At 47.0% G+C, this 21,530-nt stretch overlaps 1 protein-coding gene across 3 annotated transcripts in view; it reads right to left on the bottom strand.

Moving 5' to 3' along the window:
* REC8 (REC8 meiotic recombination protein) overlaps positions 1-21,530 on the bottom strand; it is a 1,025,899-nt gene that overhangs the window by 768,030 nt on the left and 236,339 nt on the right. For all 3 annotated transcript variants that reach the window (XM_085650794.1, XM_085650795.1, XM_085650797.1), the window contains 2 exons: positions 9,262-9,371; positions 9,086-9,171 (listed from right to left, as the gene is read on the bottom strand). In XM_085650794.1, coding sequence (XP_085506920.1) covers positions 9,086-9,171; positions 9,262-9,371 — 196 coding nt within the window. The remainder of the gene's footprint in view (positions 1-9,085; positions 9,172-9,261; positions 9,372-21,530) is intronic.

Below are 21,530 nucleotides of genomic sequence, written 5' to 3'. Positions count from 1 at the left end.
AGCAGATAAAAACTTGCTAACAGCAAATACAGTCGGAGGGGATAGGTCAGATTTTAACAAACGATATGCATCCAAATGATTCCTAAAACCCCAATTTCTGCAGATTGGAATAATCAATTTTTTCCTGGGTTTCATGTAAGATAAAACAAAAAAACATTAAATGAATGTCACTCTCAAGCTCGTTTGCGCAAGCTGGACAATTTTTAGGAGTAGGTAGATGCCAGGTGCTAGTAAGGGCTCTGATAGGTAGTGCATTGTATCTCCATTGTAGGAATAATTTCCTAAGACCAATGGAGTTTATGTCATCCAAAACGGTCTCCAGTTTGTAGTAGTCCTTCACTGTTAGGAAGGTAGTAGACATAGGCCCCAATGTGGTAGTTGTTAGTAAAAGAGTCAGATTGCGGTCGTAATACAGGGCAACCAGATTTTTGCGAGATATGGTGCTACATGCCTCTTGTGGATTTGTCCACAGAGGCAGTAGGCCCATCGCCGTTAGCTCCTCTTTTATATACTTAAGCCATGGAATTTTACGTAAAGCTGTATGTTGGTATAACTCCATGAATTCACAGCGATAACTCCGGAGTTCGGGGGTTGTCCAGAGTCGCCTCCAAAAGGTTAGGGGCTTCACACCTAGTTCTTCCTTAATTGATCTTATACCCGTATCAAGCCTAAGAGGGAGGAGTGGTGTGCTCGATGGAAGAGCTGCCAAGTTCCGTAGGAACTTATTTTCCGTTGTGACAAGTTCGGGGGCACAGTTGTTGCCCCACAATTCACCACCATATAATACTGCCCCCCGTGCCTGCATTTTATAGATTTCTAGTGGTGGACCAATAGGGTGTATCATGGATTCTTTCCATAGGTTCAGAATACCCCCCACCTTTTGAGTCAACTTTAGGTTTGATTTAATCTGATGGTGGGACCATGTCATCTTCTCATTCAAGGTCAGTCCCAGGTACTCAAACGTATGGACTCTTTCTAAACTGATACCATGAATAACAGGGTTGGGACGGGATGAGCTAGGAGGATTAAAGATCATGAATTTTGTTTTATCAGTGTTGATCTCTAGCCCCCGGTCATCACAAAAAGAGACGAAACCATCCAGGACTCGCTAGGCACCCATGGGAGTCTTAGCGAGTAGCAAGGTGTCATCAGCAAACATGATAGCTGAGACACCTGTACCAGCGAGTCGTGGGGCGTCTCTATTTGGGACTTCATTCAGGTGGGAAATGAGTCCATTTACATAGAGGCAAAACAGGGTTGGTGCCAAGACACAGCCCTGCCTTACCCCCCTTTCAACGGGGAAGCTAGCTGATAAACCTCCTTCTCTCCCACATCTAACCTTTGCAAAATTATTAGTGTGGAGACGCACTATAATCTGCAAAAAAGTTGCTGGGAGGCCCAAGTCCTGCAACACAGTCCAAAGTTTTGTGCGTGGGACCAAATCAAAAGCTGCACGCAAATCAACAAAGATAGTATAGAGGGAGCCCCCCTCCACCCTGACTGTCTTCCAGAAGAGCATGCATAGTCTGAAGATCTGGTCAGTTGTTGAAACGCTCTTTCTGAATCCAGCCTGGTAGGGGCTCAGGATCTCAAACTCTTCCATCCAATCCAGAAGATGGTTTAGGATCAGCCTTGAGTTTCTGAGCCACATCTATCAGGCTGATGGGCCTGTAATTACCAGGGAGCAAGGGGGACCCCTTTTTGAAAATAGGGACAACTTCTGCACCCAACCAAGTAGGAGGAACTGGCATACCCCCAAGAATTGCATTAAATAATGCAGTGAGATATGGAGCCCAGACTCTTGGTTCGTGTTTATACAAATCGCCTGGGACACCATCCAAACCTGGAGCTTTGCCCGCGGGGAGCATCAGTATAGCAGATTGAACCTCACTCAAGGTAAAGTTAATATGGGCGACAGCACACCGAATAGCTAGAGAAGAAGAGTGGACCCCCCTGTATAGGGCACTAAAATGTTCCTCCCAAACTTCAGGGGCAATGTTTGGAACCACTGCAGAGAAGGGTTCAGTTGAACCAGTAGAGACAATCAACCAAAATCTACGTGAGTCTCTAAACTGGAGAGCAGATGTTAATTTATCCTAATTTTCTGATGCCCACTCAAGTTTGGCGTAGTGTATTAGGGTCTTATAATTACGTCTCTTCTGTTGAATTTCCTCCCTATTGGCATTCTTTTTTATTGCTGCCAACAACTCACTTTTGGCTGATCTACACGCCCTGTTATACCATCTAGGCCGACCATGTATCTTTTTAGAACACCGAGCGGGTGGGTTAAATATATCAGCTAGAGTGGAAAATAAATCTTTATTGACCTCAGCCAGTTTTCCACAGTAGTCAAGGGAAGAGGGGTGGTCCATAAGCTTTACTACATCATCCAATGCATGACCAGCCCTCACATACACTTGGGCGAGTTCTCCTTGGTTGCCAACCAATTTCGCCCATTTGAGTCTACGTTTGTTATTGGTCAGTGTGATTTTATTCGGTGTTGAAGAGTTGGGTACTAAGTATGGGTCCCCGGGACAAAGACCCGTTAGGGATACTTCCAGCACCAAGGGATTATGATCACTCTCACCCCTCGAGAGGACCTCAAAATCACAAACTCTATGCCACTCCTTACACTGGACAAAAATATAGTCAAGTCTAGCCTCCCGCCCTGGTTTATTGAACGTCGGCCTTGTAGGATTATCAGAAGCATCGATATCGTCAAACCTAGCCAACATCGGAGTAAAGAATCCCTTAAGCACTTTATTTAAAGTATCTAAAGAGCAGGTGATCCCCGGATCGGGACCATCACCCCTATCTGGAGGAGGAAGGACGGGTTCAGACTGAAGAAGGGTTATCAGTGGAGGTGTAATGGATGTCGCCCCATTATTTGAAGGTGGTCGACTAAAAGTTGCAGTCAACGTATTAGGGACCCTATTATGTAAACGGTCCAATCTCGCTTTTTTCCCTCGTTTCAAATTACCCACACGCTTTCTTTTAGGTACTGCTCCCTGGTGTATCAAATGAGTGTTGCTCATGATTGTATCAGATGGTGTTTCAAGCCTAGGGGGGGTATACACTCGGGAATAGGTTGGAGTGTGTCTCTCCCTACAGAAGTGCTGAGCCTAAGGTCATGTATAACTGATTCAATTGTTTGATCAATAGTATCCAAAAGAGCTGTATGCGAATCATCAAGATTCGATGGGGATCTTACGGAAGCAAGTAAGCCCAACGAGGACCTCCTAGTACGGATAATCCCATCAGATAGACGTCTTTCCAACATATTCAGTTCACCCTGTATCACAGAATTTGCCCTAATAATAAAACTATCCAGTGTACCGGCTACAAAAGGCTGTGTTCTAGTACATTTTCCTCGGGTTTCCATGGTAAAAATTACTTTGGACCACAAGAAATGTCAAAGGATGAAACCAAGAGAGTGGGCCCGGTCCGGTCTTGACCGAGCTTAAACGGGCCCGCCCTTGGCCCGGGCTTCGCCCCGGACTACGCCCCGCACGCGTCCTGCTAACGCGAGAACAGGTGAGGGTTAAAAAGGCAGGGGGAGGAGCGGGAAGAGGAACCAGGTGCAGGTGGTCACCAGTGAAGAGTGCACCCTGGTCCTCGCAGTCCCGTAAGTAGAAGGTAAAAATTAAAGTTAAAATCCCCGTGCCGTATTAAAAGTAGCAGCGTGCTGTCCTCACCAAGGTCCGTGTTGCAGCAGAGTAAGAGCCCATCCACTGTTTACTGGAAAGTCCTGAGCCTGCGAGCGGCACCCGCGAAGCGGGGGCCAGCGAGGCTTGAAGTACTGGCCGGGGGAGGAGCGGGAAGAGGAACCAGGTGCAGGTGGTCACCAGTGAAGAGTGCACCCTGGTCCTCGCAGTCCCGTAAGTAGAAGGTAAAAATTAAAGTTAAAATCCCCGTGCCGTTTTAAAAGTAGCAGCGTGCTGTCCTCACCAAGGTCCGTGTTGCAGCAGAGTAAGAGCCCATCCACTGTTTACTGGAAAGTCCTGAGCCTGCGAGCGGCACCCGCGAAGCGGGGGCCAGCGAGGCTTGAAGTACTGGCCGGGGGAGGAGCGGGAAGAGGAACCAGGTGCAGGTGGTCACCAGTGAAGTGTGCACCCTGGTCCTCGCAGTCCCGTAAGTAGAAGGTAAAAATTAAAGTTAAAATCCCCGTGCCGTTTTAAAAGTAGCAGCGTGCTGTCCTCACCAAGGTCCGTGTTGCAGCAGAGTAAGAGCCCATCCACTGTTTACTGGAAAGTCCTGAGCCTGCGACTGTACTGCTGGATTGGGCACAATACTTGAAAGAGGGTTCTTAAGTGCAATGCAGAAACATCAACTGTACCAAGATAGTTCTGGACCCGGTTCTACAAAAGGGAATTGATACTGGTACAACCTGGCTTGCCACATGGGGTGCATCCTCTACCAATGCGCCACTCAGTTTCCTGCTGACTTTCGAGACCGCATGTTTATACTTAAATTAACATGTAGGGCCACCTGGAGGCTTTGGAAAATGTGCGGTAAGAGGTACAAGTACGCATTTTAGGAATGCTCCTGATTCACACAACAAAATACGTTACATGGTCGCAGCTGGGACGAAAGATGTGGTGTGTGCTCAGGAAGGCACTAGAAAGTTGTCGGTTGACTGAGTTTTTCTATTATCTACTTGAGCCTAGATGGGAAATGAGGAGGGAGGCGGCGCCATCATTATGGTCATGGGATTGGGCAGCAACAGGGATCCACTTCTCAAATTAGTAGCCAAATGAAAGGATCAGTTGTTTGACAACTTTCGGCTTCTTCTGTTCCTTGAACTTAGTCCTGTAACTTTAAATTGAAGCCTGCACTGTGGGAGATTAGAAAGGAGCTACTGGCTTTGGAGGTTCCAATGATGGTGAATCCCTGGGGATGTCTGAAAGGATGAGATAAAGGGAAAACTTTGTCTTCACACAGGAGGAACCTGCTCGCACTTTCCTGGATGGCATAAATTCAGCAGGTGCTAGCTAGAGGATAATAATGGGGTAATGTAGGACAGAATGGAATTTCATTGGGACCTTTGCCTGAATAGCTCATTCTTTAAAAAAATATATATATATTTATTGGCATTTTCTTTAATTCAACAATAATACAATTGACATTTGCAAGCAATCAAGGCAAATTCTTGATAACATATTCATATAGAGGCATTGATAATTGCAGCAGAGATACATGGGTCAGAGTTTTATACTTCTCAAATCCCCCCTCGTCTCAGGTCCCACCCCCCACCACCGGCATCCTTCTATTCTACGGTGTGGGTGACCACTTGCGAAACTTCCATCTCGAGGCCATAATATTGTATCTACAGACTCCATATTTTCTGGAACTTTTTTGGGCATCCCCTGGACGCATAGGTGGTCTTTTCTCCCGTCATATACATATCCATCCCACTCTTCCATTCATCCAATGCGGGTCCCTGCGCCGACCCACATTTACGTGCCAAATCTCTCTTGGCAACCACCAGGCCAAGGTTTGTTAATAATAACTTTGGCTTTGGGAGGTCTACGTCTGTATGTATGCCCAGTAGCACATATTTGGGGTCTCTAGGTATCGTATCGCCCAAAACAGCCTCCATCTCAGTCAGTATGTTCTCCCAATAATCTCGTATTTCCTGACACTCCCATTTTGGATGAAAATAGGTCCCAGATTCCTCGATGCATCTGAGGCAAGTAGGGGTTTCTGCCCTCACTATTCTATGTAAACCAGATCTGTCATAATAAGCCTTGTGCAGGTATTTGAATTCAACAAGTCCAAGCCTCGACTTGATAGCCACTTTCCGTGGATGAATCAGCGCAGTCTCCCAATCTACATCTTCAAAGACCCCCAGCCCGGTTTCCCATTTAGCCCTAAGTTTCAGGAGTGTGTCTGGCTGATTATTTATTATGGTCCGATACGTCCAGGAAACTGCTTTTTCTGCAATTTCGCCCATGAGGAGCCTGTCCTCCAACGGAGCATACTCAGGGAGCTTCTCCATGTCTATACGTTGCGCCTCCCACGCATGGGCCACCTGCAGGTATTTATAGTGTTGTGTCTGATGTAGACCGTATTCCTTCTGGCCTAGTATGTCTTTAATTTGGGAAATACCCAGAAGATCCCATTTAAAAAAAAAACAGTCAATTTTGTGAATTCTTTGAGTCTCCCTCCCACCCATAGAGGGGTTTCTCTGGTAATTATATTGGTCCATTTAATTTGTCTTTCTGCTTTTTTTCAGGCGGCAACCACTACCTGTGTAGCTACTAATAATTTCGCAACTCCCTTCCCTCCATAAAGGTAGTGGGTGTGTGGATGTTTTTCAAATTGCGTGCGCTCCAATGCATACGGTAGGATGATCACCAGGCATATGTTCACATTCGTTAATCACTATCAGATGGGAAGCCCAATAATAGGCTCTAATATCTGGTAGCGATATTCCACCATTGTACTAATTACGTTGTAGCGTGGCTAAGGCCACTCTGGGAGGCCTTCCGTCCCAGAGGAATGTACGTAAAGCATCGTCTATTTTAACAAAAACGTCCTCTGGGATTGGATAATATGTATTCTGGAGGATGTAAAGGAATTTGGGCAATACTACCATTTTATACAGTGCAGCCCTGCCTAGCAGTGTCAGAGGCAACGTTTTTAACCTCTCAATATCTATTTTGAATTCTCTAACGACTCTGTGGAGATTACGATTTAGGGCCTCCTGTCGGTCAGTAGTAACATAGATGCCCGAACAGCACATCCCATTTTTTCCACCTGGAGCTGGCTCACACATTCGAGGGGTCCCCATTTCAGATTCTCTGAATATAGACAGGATTTCTCCCAGTTAATTTTATATTCGGCATGTCTACCGTAGCAGTCGATACTGTCCAATATGCGTGGGAGTGTTGTCCCAGGGTTCGTGACATACAGAAGAAAGTCATCTGGGTATAATGATATTCGTTCATCCATGGCCTCAGTTTTATTACGCCGAAAACCAGTCATATCCGGATGCACTCTAATAACGCATGCAAGGGGCTCCAGTACGAGAGCAAAAAGGAGGGGGGACAGGAGACATCCTTGTCTTGTCCCACGCTCTATCGAAAATTCCCCAGGGATAGCTCCGTTTACCCGTACCCGGGCCATTGGCTTCTCGTATAAAAGAGCTATCCATTGCCTAAATTTGGGACCAAAACCAAACTTTTCCAATGTAGACATGAAATATGGCCAGTGAACAGTATTGAATGCTTTTTCTGCATCAAGTGATAGTATTAAATGTGGGTCTGTCCTATTGTTAGCTACCTCGAGCCAATTATGTACTCTACGCAGGTTTAATCTCGTGGACCTCTTTGGCATAAAGCCAGATTGGTCACGGTGAATGAGGCTAGATATGACTGTTGCTGAATAGGTAATTCTTGATCTACGGAAGAATTTTCATTGTAGAGGAAGCAGAGCGGATATGTAGAATATACTTTGAAGGCTGCTTTATGATCACTTTGAGCTCCTTTTTATACTTCTTAGCCCAATTTGGAGAGACTAAACATGGGCAATTTTTGGAGACTATGCAAACAGAAATGCATAGTGATTAGCTCCAGTTCATTTGTTGGCAAATTGGGAAGAAGTTTTCCCATTTATTACATAAGTCATTTTGCAAGATCTGTCTGTATTGATGGTTTCATTTATCAATACATAAGGAGGAACCAAGTGAAGCAGTCTAAGGTATATTGCCTGCTTGTGTCCCACCTCATGGAAAAAACATCAATGCTGCTAGGACACATGCACCAGTGGGGGTCCATGTCCCTATGAACGGCGGCAGCAGCGAAAACGAACAAGCTAGTTTGTAATAAATCTGCTCCTCAAGGCAAAGCAGCAGGAGAAGATGGAATTCTGAGCCCCTCAAGAAAAATGAAATAACTTGCTTGGTGCTTTATCGTTCGGTCTTATTTGACTCATTGAGGCAAACAATGCTATGCTTTATGTGGTTTGCATTAGGTTTTATAAATGTGTTCAATGTCCAATGGCTCACCCAGTTATGGCCAAGAGAGATTTGGGCCAAAATGGTAAAAGGCTTGACGATCTTCTGTGCAAAGGAAAACAATGATTTGCTTGATTCATAGCAGCTTGTTCCCCCTGCTGCGTATGTGCCCACTGATGTTTATTGAGTCAAGCCACTTTCACCCAGAATCTCTTTCAAAACTGATCAGTTACCTGATTTCTCCATCCTTCCTGAGATCACACAGGATGAAAATCCCTCTGATTTCCATCTGTGATGTTCTTGCACTCTGGCTGCTGAAGGTTGCAACATCGTATTCCCATTCTGAATGGGCCCTCTTTTGCCCAGTCTATCTGCAACGTTTGAGCTCTATGAATTATTTCATCTGTGATTCCATCTTCTTTTCACACTGGTTACCAGGTTCATTATACTCTTTCACTCCTGCATCTCATGTGACCTCTGAAGACACCCTGACCCATGCAATGTCACCAGGGGTGAGAACCTGAAATGTTCTAAAGGAACCAGCCAAGATTATCCAATGTAATTGTTCTTCAGTGTCAAAGCAAACAAGTAAAATGACATTGTGAAAGTCCGCAAAGAAAGAGGAAAGACCTTGGAAGAATCGTCTCCTATCAAAGGTGCAAGGACACTCTGACTCACACCCTACTGATCCTGTATCAAAGCGCCCACACCAACCATCCACAAATGTTTGTCATCAAGTGTTATCATATCTATAGTAGCAAAGCAAACAATTTTTCCAAATGCATAAATTCAAAGCTGAAATGCAGCTGCAATGGGAAGGAAACCACACCAGCACATCCCAGTTGTGAAACAAAAAACAAACAAAAAAACACTCACTTCAAAAACATCTATTTTTCAACAAACAGAGTAGGTTCGGCTACTACACATGTTTACAACTATGGAGGCCGCAACATTGCCTTTTCTTCACCTACATTGAAGGACAAGCTGTTCCCCGTTTTCATATATTATCTAGAGCATAGGTGTGGGCCTCTTTATACATTCACAGAGGGCGTGGGCAACTTTATCTTTTCACAAATATCAGGTGCTTAGACTGACAGTCCTATTTTCAGCAAGTATATCAGGGCTTACTTGAGGGCTTCTTGAGCGCTCTACAATCACAGGAGACAACGCAGCTTGTTGAAGTGAAGGGACACGAGGCTCAGTTGGTGTCACCTCTGGAAAAAAAACAAAGGAAGATGACAAAATCACCACCGAAAAGTTAATACACACGATGCGTTATATAAATACAATACAGTTGCGTTTACCAGCAGGAAGTTTGGAGGACCCTGGGGCAGGGGGCACAATGATGGGCCCGCCAGTTACGTCATCCAAAAGAATCACAGAATCCAACTCTGGACCTGGCTCTTCCTGCAGCCTAAGGACAAAACCAGAATAAGCATATTACAGACACTGACTTACTACTAGAGGCTAAAATCAGTAAATTAAAAGTACATTTCCCACAGATCTCTTCTCTTGGTACCTAAATGTGAAATCCTGACGTTTTACGTGTTCATTTGCTAAAAAGATATATATTCGGGACTTCCCCCACATATGAAAGATTTGGGTTACCTTTGTGTGGATGGGCCACTCGTGTGCTTGTGATATTACTTTGCTTAGGAGACCCCCTTGGTAGTTCTGGGCCCCATCAAGTGGACTTTCGTAATGGTTAAGTTTCAAGACATATCAATATGGCCCATGCCTCTTTTGACGCAGTAGCCTATTTCGGTCCTCTCTGCTTATTCAGATAGTAGATTGTGGGATCTGTCTGAAGTAATTGTATTGCATGCTACTCCATAACCCATAAAGGATAAGTGGTGAATTAGAAAAGTGAAATATGAAAGTAATTTGAGTGGTGGATATGTTAGTCAATTATTTGGATTGTGAAGGATAGGGGAGGGATAGAAGAGGGAAAAGGTTTGCATTAATCTCACCCATCCTTTTCAACATCTACATGAAGTCATTACCAGCACTGATCAATAAATTTCATCTCACGTTCTATAACTATACAGAAGACAAGCAAATACTCCTTCAACTGGAATGCCCCAAAGACTTTGGAAAGTCGCTTATTTTCAGCTGTCTCTGAGCCGTGGATCAATGGATGACGTGCAGCCATCTCAAATTGAATGCTTCCAAAACGGAAATACTCATGTGGCGATTAGAAAAATTATGACCCGCTTGCCGCCTGGCCTGATAATCTGGGAACACCGCCTAAAGAGTCCTAGGAAACAAGAAACCTCGAAAATGACCGTGGAGTCCAAGCTATCAATGAATGCCTAAGTGGACAAATGAATATGCTACTTACCAGTATGCATCTGTTCTTGGCATGTAGGGCTGCTGACATTCATATCTGAACTGGGGCGGCGTAGTGGGCAAAAGAACGATGGATTTAACCCAGATCTCTTGACTGGGGGAGAATGTCTGCATTGTCAGCATTCCGTCCATCATTTGTTTGTTGTAATGCTTTTTGCCCTAAGTGGGATGGGTATGCCCAGACGTGGGTCCCGTGCTCACTACGCCACTGGAGTCAAGCTATCCTGGCTGATGACGGCTGATAGCCAGAAACCGGTCCTAGGATGCTTGATTCCGGTCCAGGAAGACATGGCTTGGCAGTTCGGGCTGGACTGTTCCCATGAGGCACAGGGTCAAGACTGATTTGCATTTGGCCATGTCTGAACTGGGGTGGCGTAGTGGGCAAAAGAACGATGGATTTAACCCAGATCTCTTGACTGGGGGAGAATGTCTGCATTGTCAGCATTCCGTCCATCATTTGTTTGTTGTAACACTTTTCGCCCTAAGTGGGATGGGTATGCCCAGACGTGGGTCCCGTGCTCACTACGCCACTGGAGTCAAGCTATCCTGGCTGATGACGGCTGATAGCCAGAAACCGGTCCTAGGATGCTTGATTCCGGTCCAGGAAGACATGGCTTGGCAGTTTGGGCTGGACTGTTCCCATGAGGCCCAGGGTCAAGACTGATTTGCATATGGCCATGTCTGAACTGGGGTGGCGTAGTGGGCAAAAGAACGATGGATTTAACCCAGATCTCTTGACTGGGGGAGAATGTCTGCATTGTCAGCATTCCGTCCATCATTTGTTTGTTGTAACGCTTTTCGCCCTAAGTGGGATGGGTATGCCCAGACGTGGGTCCCGTGCTCACTACGCCACTGGAGTCAAGCTATCCTGGCTGATGACGGCTGATAGCCAGAAACCGGTCCTAGGATGCTTGATTCCGGTCCAGGAAGACATGGCTTGGCAGTTCGGGCTGGACTGTTCCCATGAGGCCCAGGGTCAAGACTGATTTGCATATGGCCATGTCTGAACTGGGGTGGCGTAGTGGGCAAAAGAATGATGGATTTAACCCAGATCTCTTGACTGGGGGAGAATGTCTGCATTGTCAGCATTCCGTCCATCATTTGTTTGTTGTAACGCTTTTCGCCCTAAGTGGGATGGGTATGCCCAGACGTGGGTCCCGTGCTCACTACGCCACTGGAGTCAAGCTATCCTGGCTGATGACGGCTGATAGCCAGAAACCGGTCCTAGGATGCTTGATTCCGGTCCAGGGAAGACATGGCTTGGCAGTTCGGGCTGGACTGTTCCCATGAGGCACAGGGTCAAGACTGATTTGCATATGGCCATGTCTGAACTGGGGTGGCGTAGTGGGCAAAAGAACGATGGATTTAACCCAGATCTCTTGACTGGGGGAGAATGTCTGCATTGTCAGCATTCCGTCCATCATTTGTTTGTTGTAACGACATTCATATCTGTGCATAGATCGCCGCCTAGTGTTGGGTCCGGATGATTGCACATTGTTGTCCTGGAAGAGTCTTCGAAGTATCACGAGATAGGTGACTCCTCCCCTGGACCACAGTGCGCATGGGCATCCTCTCAATCCTTAGATTGTTTTTCGCCATTGTGGCAGTGATGGAGTAGATACAGTAAGTGATGACCATGCTATACAGTAATTCTGTGTGCTGCAGCCGCTACAGGCGCCGGGGAGGAGGGTGGGCGATATGAATGTCAGCAGCCCTACATGCCAAGAACAGATGCATACTGGTAAGTAGCATATTCAGTTCGAGGCATGTGGGCTGCTGAATTCATATCTGTGCATAGAATACATAGCAGTACCTCCATTAGCGGCGGCTACCCGTGCCAGCTGCAGCAGTCTGAAAAAGAGTTTTGAGAACAGCCTGTCCTACAGCTGCCTGCTGTTTTGAGTGTACATCTACACAGTAGTGTTTGGTAAATGTATGTATAGTGGACCATGTGGCTGCTCTACATATTTCCTGTAAAGGAATGTTTCCTAGGAAAGCCATGGACGCCCCTAACTTCCGTGTTGAGTGGGCTCGTGGGGGAATCGTTAATGTGCGTTTAGCTTTTTGATAGCAAATTTGAATACATTTAACGATCCATCTGGCTATACCTGCTTTGGAAATGGCGTTGCCCTTGTGTTGTGGAGAAAAGGCAACGAAAAGTTGTTTTGTTTTCCTAAAGTCCTTAGTTCTGTCAATATAGTACACGAGGGCCCTCTTTACATCTAGTGTATGGAGCATTCTCTCGGCGACATTCTGTGGATTTTGAAAGAAAACAGGCAGTTCAATAGTTTAATTCATGTGGAACTGCGATATCACTTTGGGCATGAATTTGGGGTTGGTACGTAGTACAACCCTGTTTGCGTGAACCTGTATGAATGGCTCTTGAATGGTTAGTGCCTGGAGTTCACTAACTCTTCTTAACGAAGTGATTGCCACTAGGAAAGCTACTTTCCAGGTGAGGAATTGAATCTCACATGAATGGAGAGGTTCAAAGGGTGGACCCATTAATCTGGTGAGGACCAAATTGAGGTTCCACACCGGTGCCGGTGGGTGTCTTGGGGGAATTACTCGTTTGAGTCCCTCCAAGAAGGCTTTGATGGCAGGCACTCTGAATAAAGAGAGGTGCTGCCTGTTTTGGAGATAGGCTGCTATCGCGGTTAAATGGATACGTATTGAGTTGTATGCCAGATTGCATCGGTATAGGTGTAAGAGGTAACAGATGATGTTTTGAATGGATGCGTCCAGCGGGTTAATGTCAGTGTTGTTGCAGTAAATGACAAACCTCTTCCATTTAGCCGCATAGCAAGCTCTGGTAGTGGGTCTCCTGGCCTCCTTGATGATATCCATACAGTCAGGTGGCAGGTTTAGGTAGCCAAACTCTAAGACTTCAGGAGCCAGATTGCCAGGATCTGCTGTTGCGGATCTGGTTGCTGAATTTCGCCATGGTTCTGCGTTAAAAGTGCGGGTTTGATCCGCAGCCTTTGATGCGGCACCACGGAAAGTTCTAGAAAGGTGGTGTACCATGGTTGGCGCGCCCATGTGGGAGCAACTAGGATGAGTGTCCGTGAGTGTTGTCGCAGTTTGCGTGCCACTAGCGGTATTAATGGCGCTGGGGGAAAAGCGTACGCAAATCTGCCGGACCAGTTCATCCATATCGCATTGCCCTGTGACTGTGGATGTGGGAACCTGGCGGCAAAGCTTTGGCATTTCGCGTTTTCGTTTGTGGCGAATAGGTCTATCTCTGGATGACCCCACTGTTGGAAGTACGGTTGGAGTACTGACGGGTGTAGCTCCCACTCGTGCATCTGGTGGCTGTGTCTGCTGAGCAGATCCGCCATCTGGCTGTCCTTGCCGGGTAGGTGTTCCGCCATGAGGAATATGTTCCTCTGAATGGCCCACTTCCACATGCTCTGAGCCAGATGAGACAACTGTGGAGAGTGTGTTCCTCCCTGCTTCTGTATGTAGTACATGGCAGTCATGTTGTCCGTCCGGATCAACACGACTTTGTTGCAAAAGTGTACTTTGAATGCCTTCATGGCTAGGAAGATTGCCATCAGTTCCAGAACGTTGATGTGCATCTTCTTTTGTTGCGTTGTCCATAGTCCCTGCACTGTGTAAGTGAGTACATGAGCTCCCCAACCCTGGAGAGAGGCGTCCGCTGTCAGTATTATTTGTGGAACAGGCTCTTGGAACGGTCGGCCCTTGCAAAGGTTTTGTGGATTCCACCAATGCAGAGAGTTGTATGCCCGACCGCTCACCAACACTAGGTCTTTTAATTGCCCGTGAGCCTGATTTCATTGACGTGCCAAGCACTCCTGAAGCGGGCGCATATGTAGTCTCGCGTGCGGGACTATGAAAATGCAGGAGGCCATCATGCCTATCAACTGCATGAACACTCGCGCAGGAAGGGAGTGTTGAGGTTTGAACTTTGAGATCAGCAGTTGCATGCTGTTGATCCTCACTAAATTTGGCTGAGCTGTGGCTGCCAGAGTGTTTATGGTCGCGCCCAGGTACTGTCGTACGTGTGCGGGTTGGAGATGTGATTTTGGGTAATTTAGTGAGAATCCCAGACTGTGAAGAAGGTGAATGGTGAGGGACATGTGGCTGGCACATTGCTGGGCTGACTTTGCCTGAACAAGCCAGTCGTCCAGGTAAGGGAAGACGTGAATGTGTTGTCTCCGTAGATGTACAGCCACTGTTGCTAGGCACTTGGTAAAGACCCTGGGTGCTGTTGTTACTCCGAAGGGGAGAACTTTGAACTGATAGTGATGCCCCTGAATAGTGAACCTGAGATATTTCCTGTGTGATGGGTGTATGGGTATGTGGAAATACGCATCTTTTAGGTCCAGTGTGGCTAGGAAGTCTCCCTGACTGAGTAGCGGGAGAACCTGCTGTAGGGTGAGCATATGGAAATGCTCTGAGAGAATGTATTGGTTGAGGGGTCTCAGGTCTAGTATAGGTCTGAGCGACCCGTCCTTTTTTCGGATTAAGAAGTACAGAGAGTACACCCCTGTCCCCTGCTGGTTGACGGGCACGACCTCTATTGCACCTTTTTGCAGCATACTGAGCACTTCCTGCTGCAATAATGCCAAGTGTTCTACGGACATAGGACGGTGCTTTGGCGGTATGTTGGGTGGAGTGGACGTTAATTCGAGACAGTAACCGAGCTGGATAATGTCCCTGACCCACCTGTCTGTGGTGATGGTTTTCCACGCTGACAGGAACCGTTGGAGTCTCACCCCGACAGGTGTTATGCGGTCGGGGGGCAGGGAGAGGGCGTCACTGTTTGTTTTTGGGGGAGGACCTGGTGTTGCCGTAACCACGTTCTCTGCCCTTGGTGCTGGAGCCACGATATCCACCTCTGTTGGTTTTATCATAGGTACTTTGTGTGCCCCCTTTAGTGTACTGCTGCTGTGACCCCTGACCTCTAGCTGCTCCTCTATTCCCGGGGCGACGAAAGGAGCCACTACGAAACTGCTGCGTCTGCAGAGACCCCATTGATTTCGCAGTGTCAGTGTCTTTTTTAATCTTCTCGAGGGTAGTGTCAACTTCAGGGCCAAATAAGTAGTCTGGGTTGACCGGTTGATTTAAGATATGGTTCTGAATCTCCGGCTTGAAGCCTGAGATTCTCAACCATGCATGCCTTCTCAACATGACGCTTGTGTTGATTGCCCTCGCCGCTGTGTCGGCTGCATCCAGTGCGCACTTGATGGATGCATTGGTAAGGAGTTGTCCCTCTCTGATGAGGAGCTCCGCTGCCTCTTTATATTCATCTGGCAAATGTTGGAGTAGTGATTCTAGTGTGTCGTAGTGGGACCTATCATAACGGGCCAGGAGTGGCTGTGTGTTGGCAATGCGCCAGATGTTTGCTGCTTGCGCTGCAATCCGTTTGCCTGATGTCTCCAGCACTTTGGACTCCTTGTCTGGGGAGGAGCATCACCTGTTGTTTGTGAGTGGGCTCTTTTGCGAGCATTAGCAACCACCATGGAGTCCAAAGGTAACTGACCCCTAATGTACATAGGGTCTCCGGGTGCAGGCTTGTATTTTTTTTCAATCCTGGGGTTTAGCACCTGTGCCCTAGTTGTTTATTTAAAAATGTCTTTTGCAGGTTTGAGAACTCCTTTTAACATGGGCAGAGTCTTGACAGTTCTTTCGGAAGAGGCGAAAGTGTCCACCAAGAAGTCTTCTTCGACAGTGTCAGAATGGAGTTCTACTCCATGATTGGCAACAGCCCGTTCTATGAGGGCATTAAAGGCAGCAGTGTCCTCTGTGGGAGATGTCTTTATGTTATAGAGCTGCGTGTCATGGGTATCTGGTGCGGTACCCTGGTCTGTGGGGTCATCCCATGCCTGATCTGGGTCTTGCAGGTGATCATCAGGATCGATATCCCCAGGGTAGGTGGTATCATCCCCTACATAGTCCTCTACTGCGTCTGCCTCTGGAAGGGTTGAAAGTGTTCATGAAGCACTGGCTCTGACCCTGCCGGCAATTTGTGTTTGAGAGGAATTTTGTAGGAGTCCAATCCCCTCTCTGGCGTGATTTTCCGCTTGCGGAGCATCAACCTACCAGTGTTGGCGTCGATAAATTGTGGCTGTGAAGTCTCGAAATCTGTTTGTCCAGTGGATGGGGACCGTGACTGGCGGACACGTGTCCGAATCTCGAACAGTTTCGGCGCCGTGGGCGGCGGCAACCCAAACGTGATGTTGGTCGGCGCCGAGGGTGCTTTCAAAGCCTTGTGCGTGTCGGGACCCGACGTAGAGTGGAGGGCTGCCCGTTCTCTGATGCGTTGCAACGATGCCGAGACCTGTTGCACGGTGAACGCAGAGGGCTCTTTGGAACCGGTCGGCACCTTGGAGGTAGGCGTCGAAGCGGCACCCGACTTCTTTGCAGTCATGGGGTCATCGATCCGAAGGGAGGTATCGACGCTCGTCGGAGTCGATGACTTGGCAGGCGCCGCCGTCTTAGACGTCGATGCAGACGGGGTGGCCACCTTGACTTTGGTGGTTGGGGCCGATGTCTTCGGTGCCAGAGGCCGAGGCGCCTTGTGGGGACCGAGGGCCTTCTTCTTTGGCTCGGCACCCGTATCCGCTGCGGTGAGCTCGGCACCGAAATCCCTTTTTGCTCGGTCGGAGCCGATGACCTTTGCCGGCGTCGAAGGAGTGGAGGGCTTCGAGCCAATCACAACCAGTTTCACTTTCGGTTTCGATGGAACTGGTGATATGGATGGTTTCGGTTTTGCTGAAGGGAATCCAGTCGTCTTCGATAATAATGGCTCTTGCGAAATGTTCGAGGCCGGGCCTGAAGGCGGGGCTGAAGAACCGTGAGATTGATCTTGGGTAAGGCCCGAAGGCGATCCCTCGACCTGAGCCTCATGACGACATATGTTTTTGGCCTCCGTATCGGCGGGTTGGCCTAGCTCCTCGCTGGAGCTATCTTCCTCGGCCCCAAAGGCCTCATCGTAGTCTCCTACCTCTTCGATGACTTCTTCTCCCTGAAAGATCACCTTATCGTCGTCTTCCGATCAGGAGTCGTGTTCGGAAGCGGGGCTGGAGTCTACGTCTTCCACGCTCTTGGCGTCCTCGTCTTCGGTGCTAAAGATGTTGGCCGGGGCAGGCGCCGATTGCTGCGCCTCCTATCTCGCTGCCCGTTGATTCCGGAGAGTCTTCTTCGAGCGGAATCGGGCACAGGCCATACATTTCGACTCATCGTGATCCGGTGAGAGACATTTGTTGCATACCGGGTGGACGTTGATGTGTGGGTATTTCGCGTGGCATAAAGGACACCTTTTGAATGGAGTCCTCGATTCCATCGTCGATCGAAGTTCGATGTTCGGACCAAGCGGATCCGAAAAGCTGGAAGAAGGTGCTAAAGCACTAAAGAAACTAGTCGATACCGAACGGGAACAGTACCGACGATAACTAAAGGCCTTTTGGCCTTAAACTGAATTTTCCTAACTTGAGCTAAGATAAGCACATCCGAACCCAATGGCGGAAAAAAACAATCTAAGGATGGAGAGGATGCCCATGCGCACTGTGGTCCAGGGGAGGAGTCACCTATCTCGTGATACTTCGAAGACTCTTCCAGGACAACAATGTGCAATCATCCGGACCCAACACTAGGCGGCGATCTATGCACAGATATGAATTCAGCAGCCCACATGCCTCGAACCTAGCAAGATCAAGCTTTGTTACTTTAAAAACTCTGCGACAAATATCCCCCTATTTGGGATTTCCACACAAGTTCCAGGCTACCGTCTCTCTTGTTCTGTCCAAACTAGATTACCCCAATAGCCTCTACCATGAATCACCTTTAACAACAATGAAAAGACTACAACAGATCCCAAACTCGGCTGCCAGACTACTCTTACACATAAAGCCACAAGACCACATCTCCCCTGCATTGAAAGCCCTGCATTGGTTACCCGTGGCCAGAAAATCCATGTTCAATCTTATTTGTATCACCCAGAAAGCGATACATGGAACGGGACCGCTCTGCATCATGATTAAAATCACAAACACATTCAAAAAAGGAACCTCTGCTCAAGAGTGGCACCTCGCCTCAAAATCCCAAACAACAAGAAAAAACTTGGGTGGCACATCCTTCTTTGTTCAAGCAGCCAAACTATGGAACTCTTTACCTCCCAACATAAGATCCAAGGATAACCACCTTATCTTCAGAAACATACTCCAGCATAACCACCATACGCAACCAGAAAAATTCACCATATACCTCAGTAAATACACATTTATTTGCACTATAGATATGTATCCATACATGTGTATTGCTTTGTATAAATGTGTATAAGAATTATGTTTTAAAAAATATTGATATTCATTAGGTCTGCTTAACAAATGTACATATTACTGATAGTTACGTTATTCTGTTTTTCACATGTATATAAGTGACTGCATAAATAACTAAATCTTTTATCATAACTGTTTATCTACAATTGCTTCACTATTGAATTACTAAAAAAACGATACAAAATTAATTTAAAATACAACAACACTTGAAAGACGAAGTTTATGAAATGGATCTTTAATCTACATATACTAACTTCCTTATGCATATATATACCTTCCATGTACTTATGTAGCTATATATTTATTATTTGTCTTCTAATTCAGCATATCCAATGCACTACCCTATTTCTCACCCTATCCCGCTCTCAATATATCCTCTAAATCAACTCTCTTGACTTATTTCAAACCTCATTCTACTACTCTTTCCAATGCACTAACCTATTTGCCACCCTATACCTCTATCAATATATCCTCTACCTCCACCCTCTCATTCATCCCAAACCCATACCATTACTATGATTCCCAAAATAACCCTTTCTACACTCTTCGCTACTCTACACCACCTTGCATCACCTTATACCTTTTTACTATTCAGATTTCCCAAACAAGCCTTTCTAAACCCTTCCCTCTGACTCTTCCCCCTCCACCTCCATTTTACTCATCCCAAGCCTCCTCCTACTGCTATGACCTCCAAAAAAATCGTAATCCTTCCCTTTTCTATCCATCCACTTTCCTTTTCAATCCAAATAACAGACTAACATGTCCACCACTCAAATTAATTTCATATTTTGCTGTACTAATTCACCATAAATCCTTAATGAATTCCAGAGTAGCGTGCTACTCGCCAAAAAAGCACGTCAACATCTCATAAGGGAAACCTTTTCCCTCTTTTATCCCTTCACTATACTTCTCAATCCAAATAACAGACTAACATGTCCACCACTCAAATTACTTTCAGATTTTCACTATACTAATTCACCACTAATCCTTTATGGGTTCCGGAGTAGCATGCTACTTGCCGAAAAAGCGTTTCAACGCCTCTACAGGGGTAGTAAGCGCTATATAAATACAATTACGATACAGTAACCCTTCAGAGTGCCCAAAGCACAGCCCTGCTGGGCAAGGGTAACAACAAAAAGTAAAATATCAAAAAGGGATGCACAAAATAGGTCAATGGACTTTTGAGGACAATATAATACAAATCGCTTCAAACGGGAGGCGTATCCTTTCTTGATGGAGGCACACCTGGCTTCCAAAACAACATTGCAGACTTTGGGAGGAAGATCGAGAGCTATCAACTGCCGCCGCTCAATCTCCACGCAAGAAGGGGGAGAGTTGACAGGTTTGGGTGGAGGACTGCTACGACAGAAGATCATACCGAACGGACAACCTGATCGGAGGATCGATGGCCATGCTGAGGAACTGGGATGCCAGACTCTCCGTGCTCAGTCCAGAGCCACAAGATTGTATCGGGTCCGGTTGTTTCTGATCTTTTTGAGAACTCTTTGCCGAAATGGTATGGGCGGAAAGGTATACAGGAGGCTTGAGCTCCACTCAATACGAAAAATGTCTCAGAGAGAGTGCCGCCTTGGAGACTGCAACATGCAAAACTGCTGATATTGCATGTTCTCACCAGAGGAAAACCGATGTAACTAAGGTTCTCCCCACAACTGAAAGAGACCTTGCGCCACCGCCAGTTCAAGACGCCATTTATAATCATTAGGCATTGACGGTTGAGTTGGTCCGCCCTGGTGTTCAGGGAACCTGCCAGGTGTTGAACCACTAGGGAAATGTCCTGCTGTTCCAGCCATGTCCAGAGACGCAAGTTCTCTTAACAAAGGGTCCAGGACCCCACCTGCCCGGTTTGTTGCTGTAAAATATGGTGGTGGTCGTCCATGAACACTTGTACCAGCCTTCCCTGTTGGAGGGTAGAAAAGCTGTCAATGCCAATCGGATCACTAAGAGCTCCAACAGGTTGATGAGCCCGGTTTCTGCCAGAGACCAGAGTCCTCCGATCCGCACCTCTCCCAGATGGCCGCCTCACCCCAGTTATGACGCAACTGTCAATACTGTGAGGTCTGGATGGGTGAGAGGGGTCTGCCTCTGACCCAATCGCAGTACGATAGTCACCAAAGCAAATCCTTTGCAGCCTCCTCTGAGATCTGGATCAGGTCGGAAAGATTGCCCTGATGTAGCGCCCCCTAGAACTTCAGGTCCCACTAAAGAGCCAGCATATGCCATCTGGCATGCACGACCAGCAGGATTCAGGAGGCCATAAGGCCCAGCAGCCTCAAAGTTAGCCTCACTGAAATACAGTTAAGCGGCTGAAATATCGGTATCATAGCCTGAATATCCTGGACTCGTGAGGATAAGCCCGAAACTGCCTTATTTCCAGAACAGCTCAGATGAAAGGAAGCGTCTGAGAGGGAGTCAGGTGTGACTTCGTCATGTTGATATTGAACCCCAGCGACTGCAGGAGGTCCGCCGGAGCCTGGAGTGGGAGAAGAAAGTCTGTGGTGAGCCCGGCTTCAACAGCCAGTCGTCAAGATAAGGGAAGGCTGACACCCCTGATGTCTGCAGATGAGCTCCAACAACGCTATATCTTTTTTTGTGAACATCCGAGGGGCGCAGGCTAGGCTTAAAGGGGGTACAGTAAACTGAAAGTGCTTTTGACCTACTGTGATATCACTGTTGGGCAGACAGGACGGAGAAATGGAAATAAGAGTCCTGCAAGTCCAACGCTACCATCCAGTCTTCTGGATCCAAGGCAGACAAGACCTGAGCTAGTGTGAGCATCTTGAATTTCTCCTTTATGAAGGAGAGGTTGAAGGCTTCACGGGTGGTGATTCAATACAAGCAGTTACTCGATAATTTAGATTTAAGAGTCCACCTGTCACCCTATAATGAGTGGACATTTTGAC

Source organism: Triturus cristatus, chromosome 1_1, assembly GCF_964204655.1.
Source record: "Triturus cristatus chromosome 1_1, aTriCri1.1, whole genome shotgun sequence".
In the NCBI taxonomy this organism is placed as follows: Eukaryota; Metazoa; Chordata; class Amphibia; order Caudata; family Salamandridae; genus Triturus; species Triturus cristatus.
The sequence above is the reverse complement of the archived record's forward strand: the minus strand, read 5'-3'. Positions and strand labels throughout refer to the sequence as shown.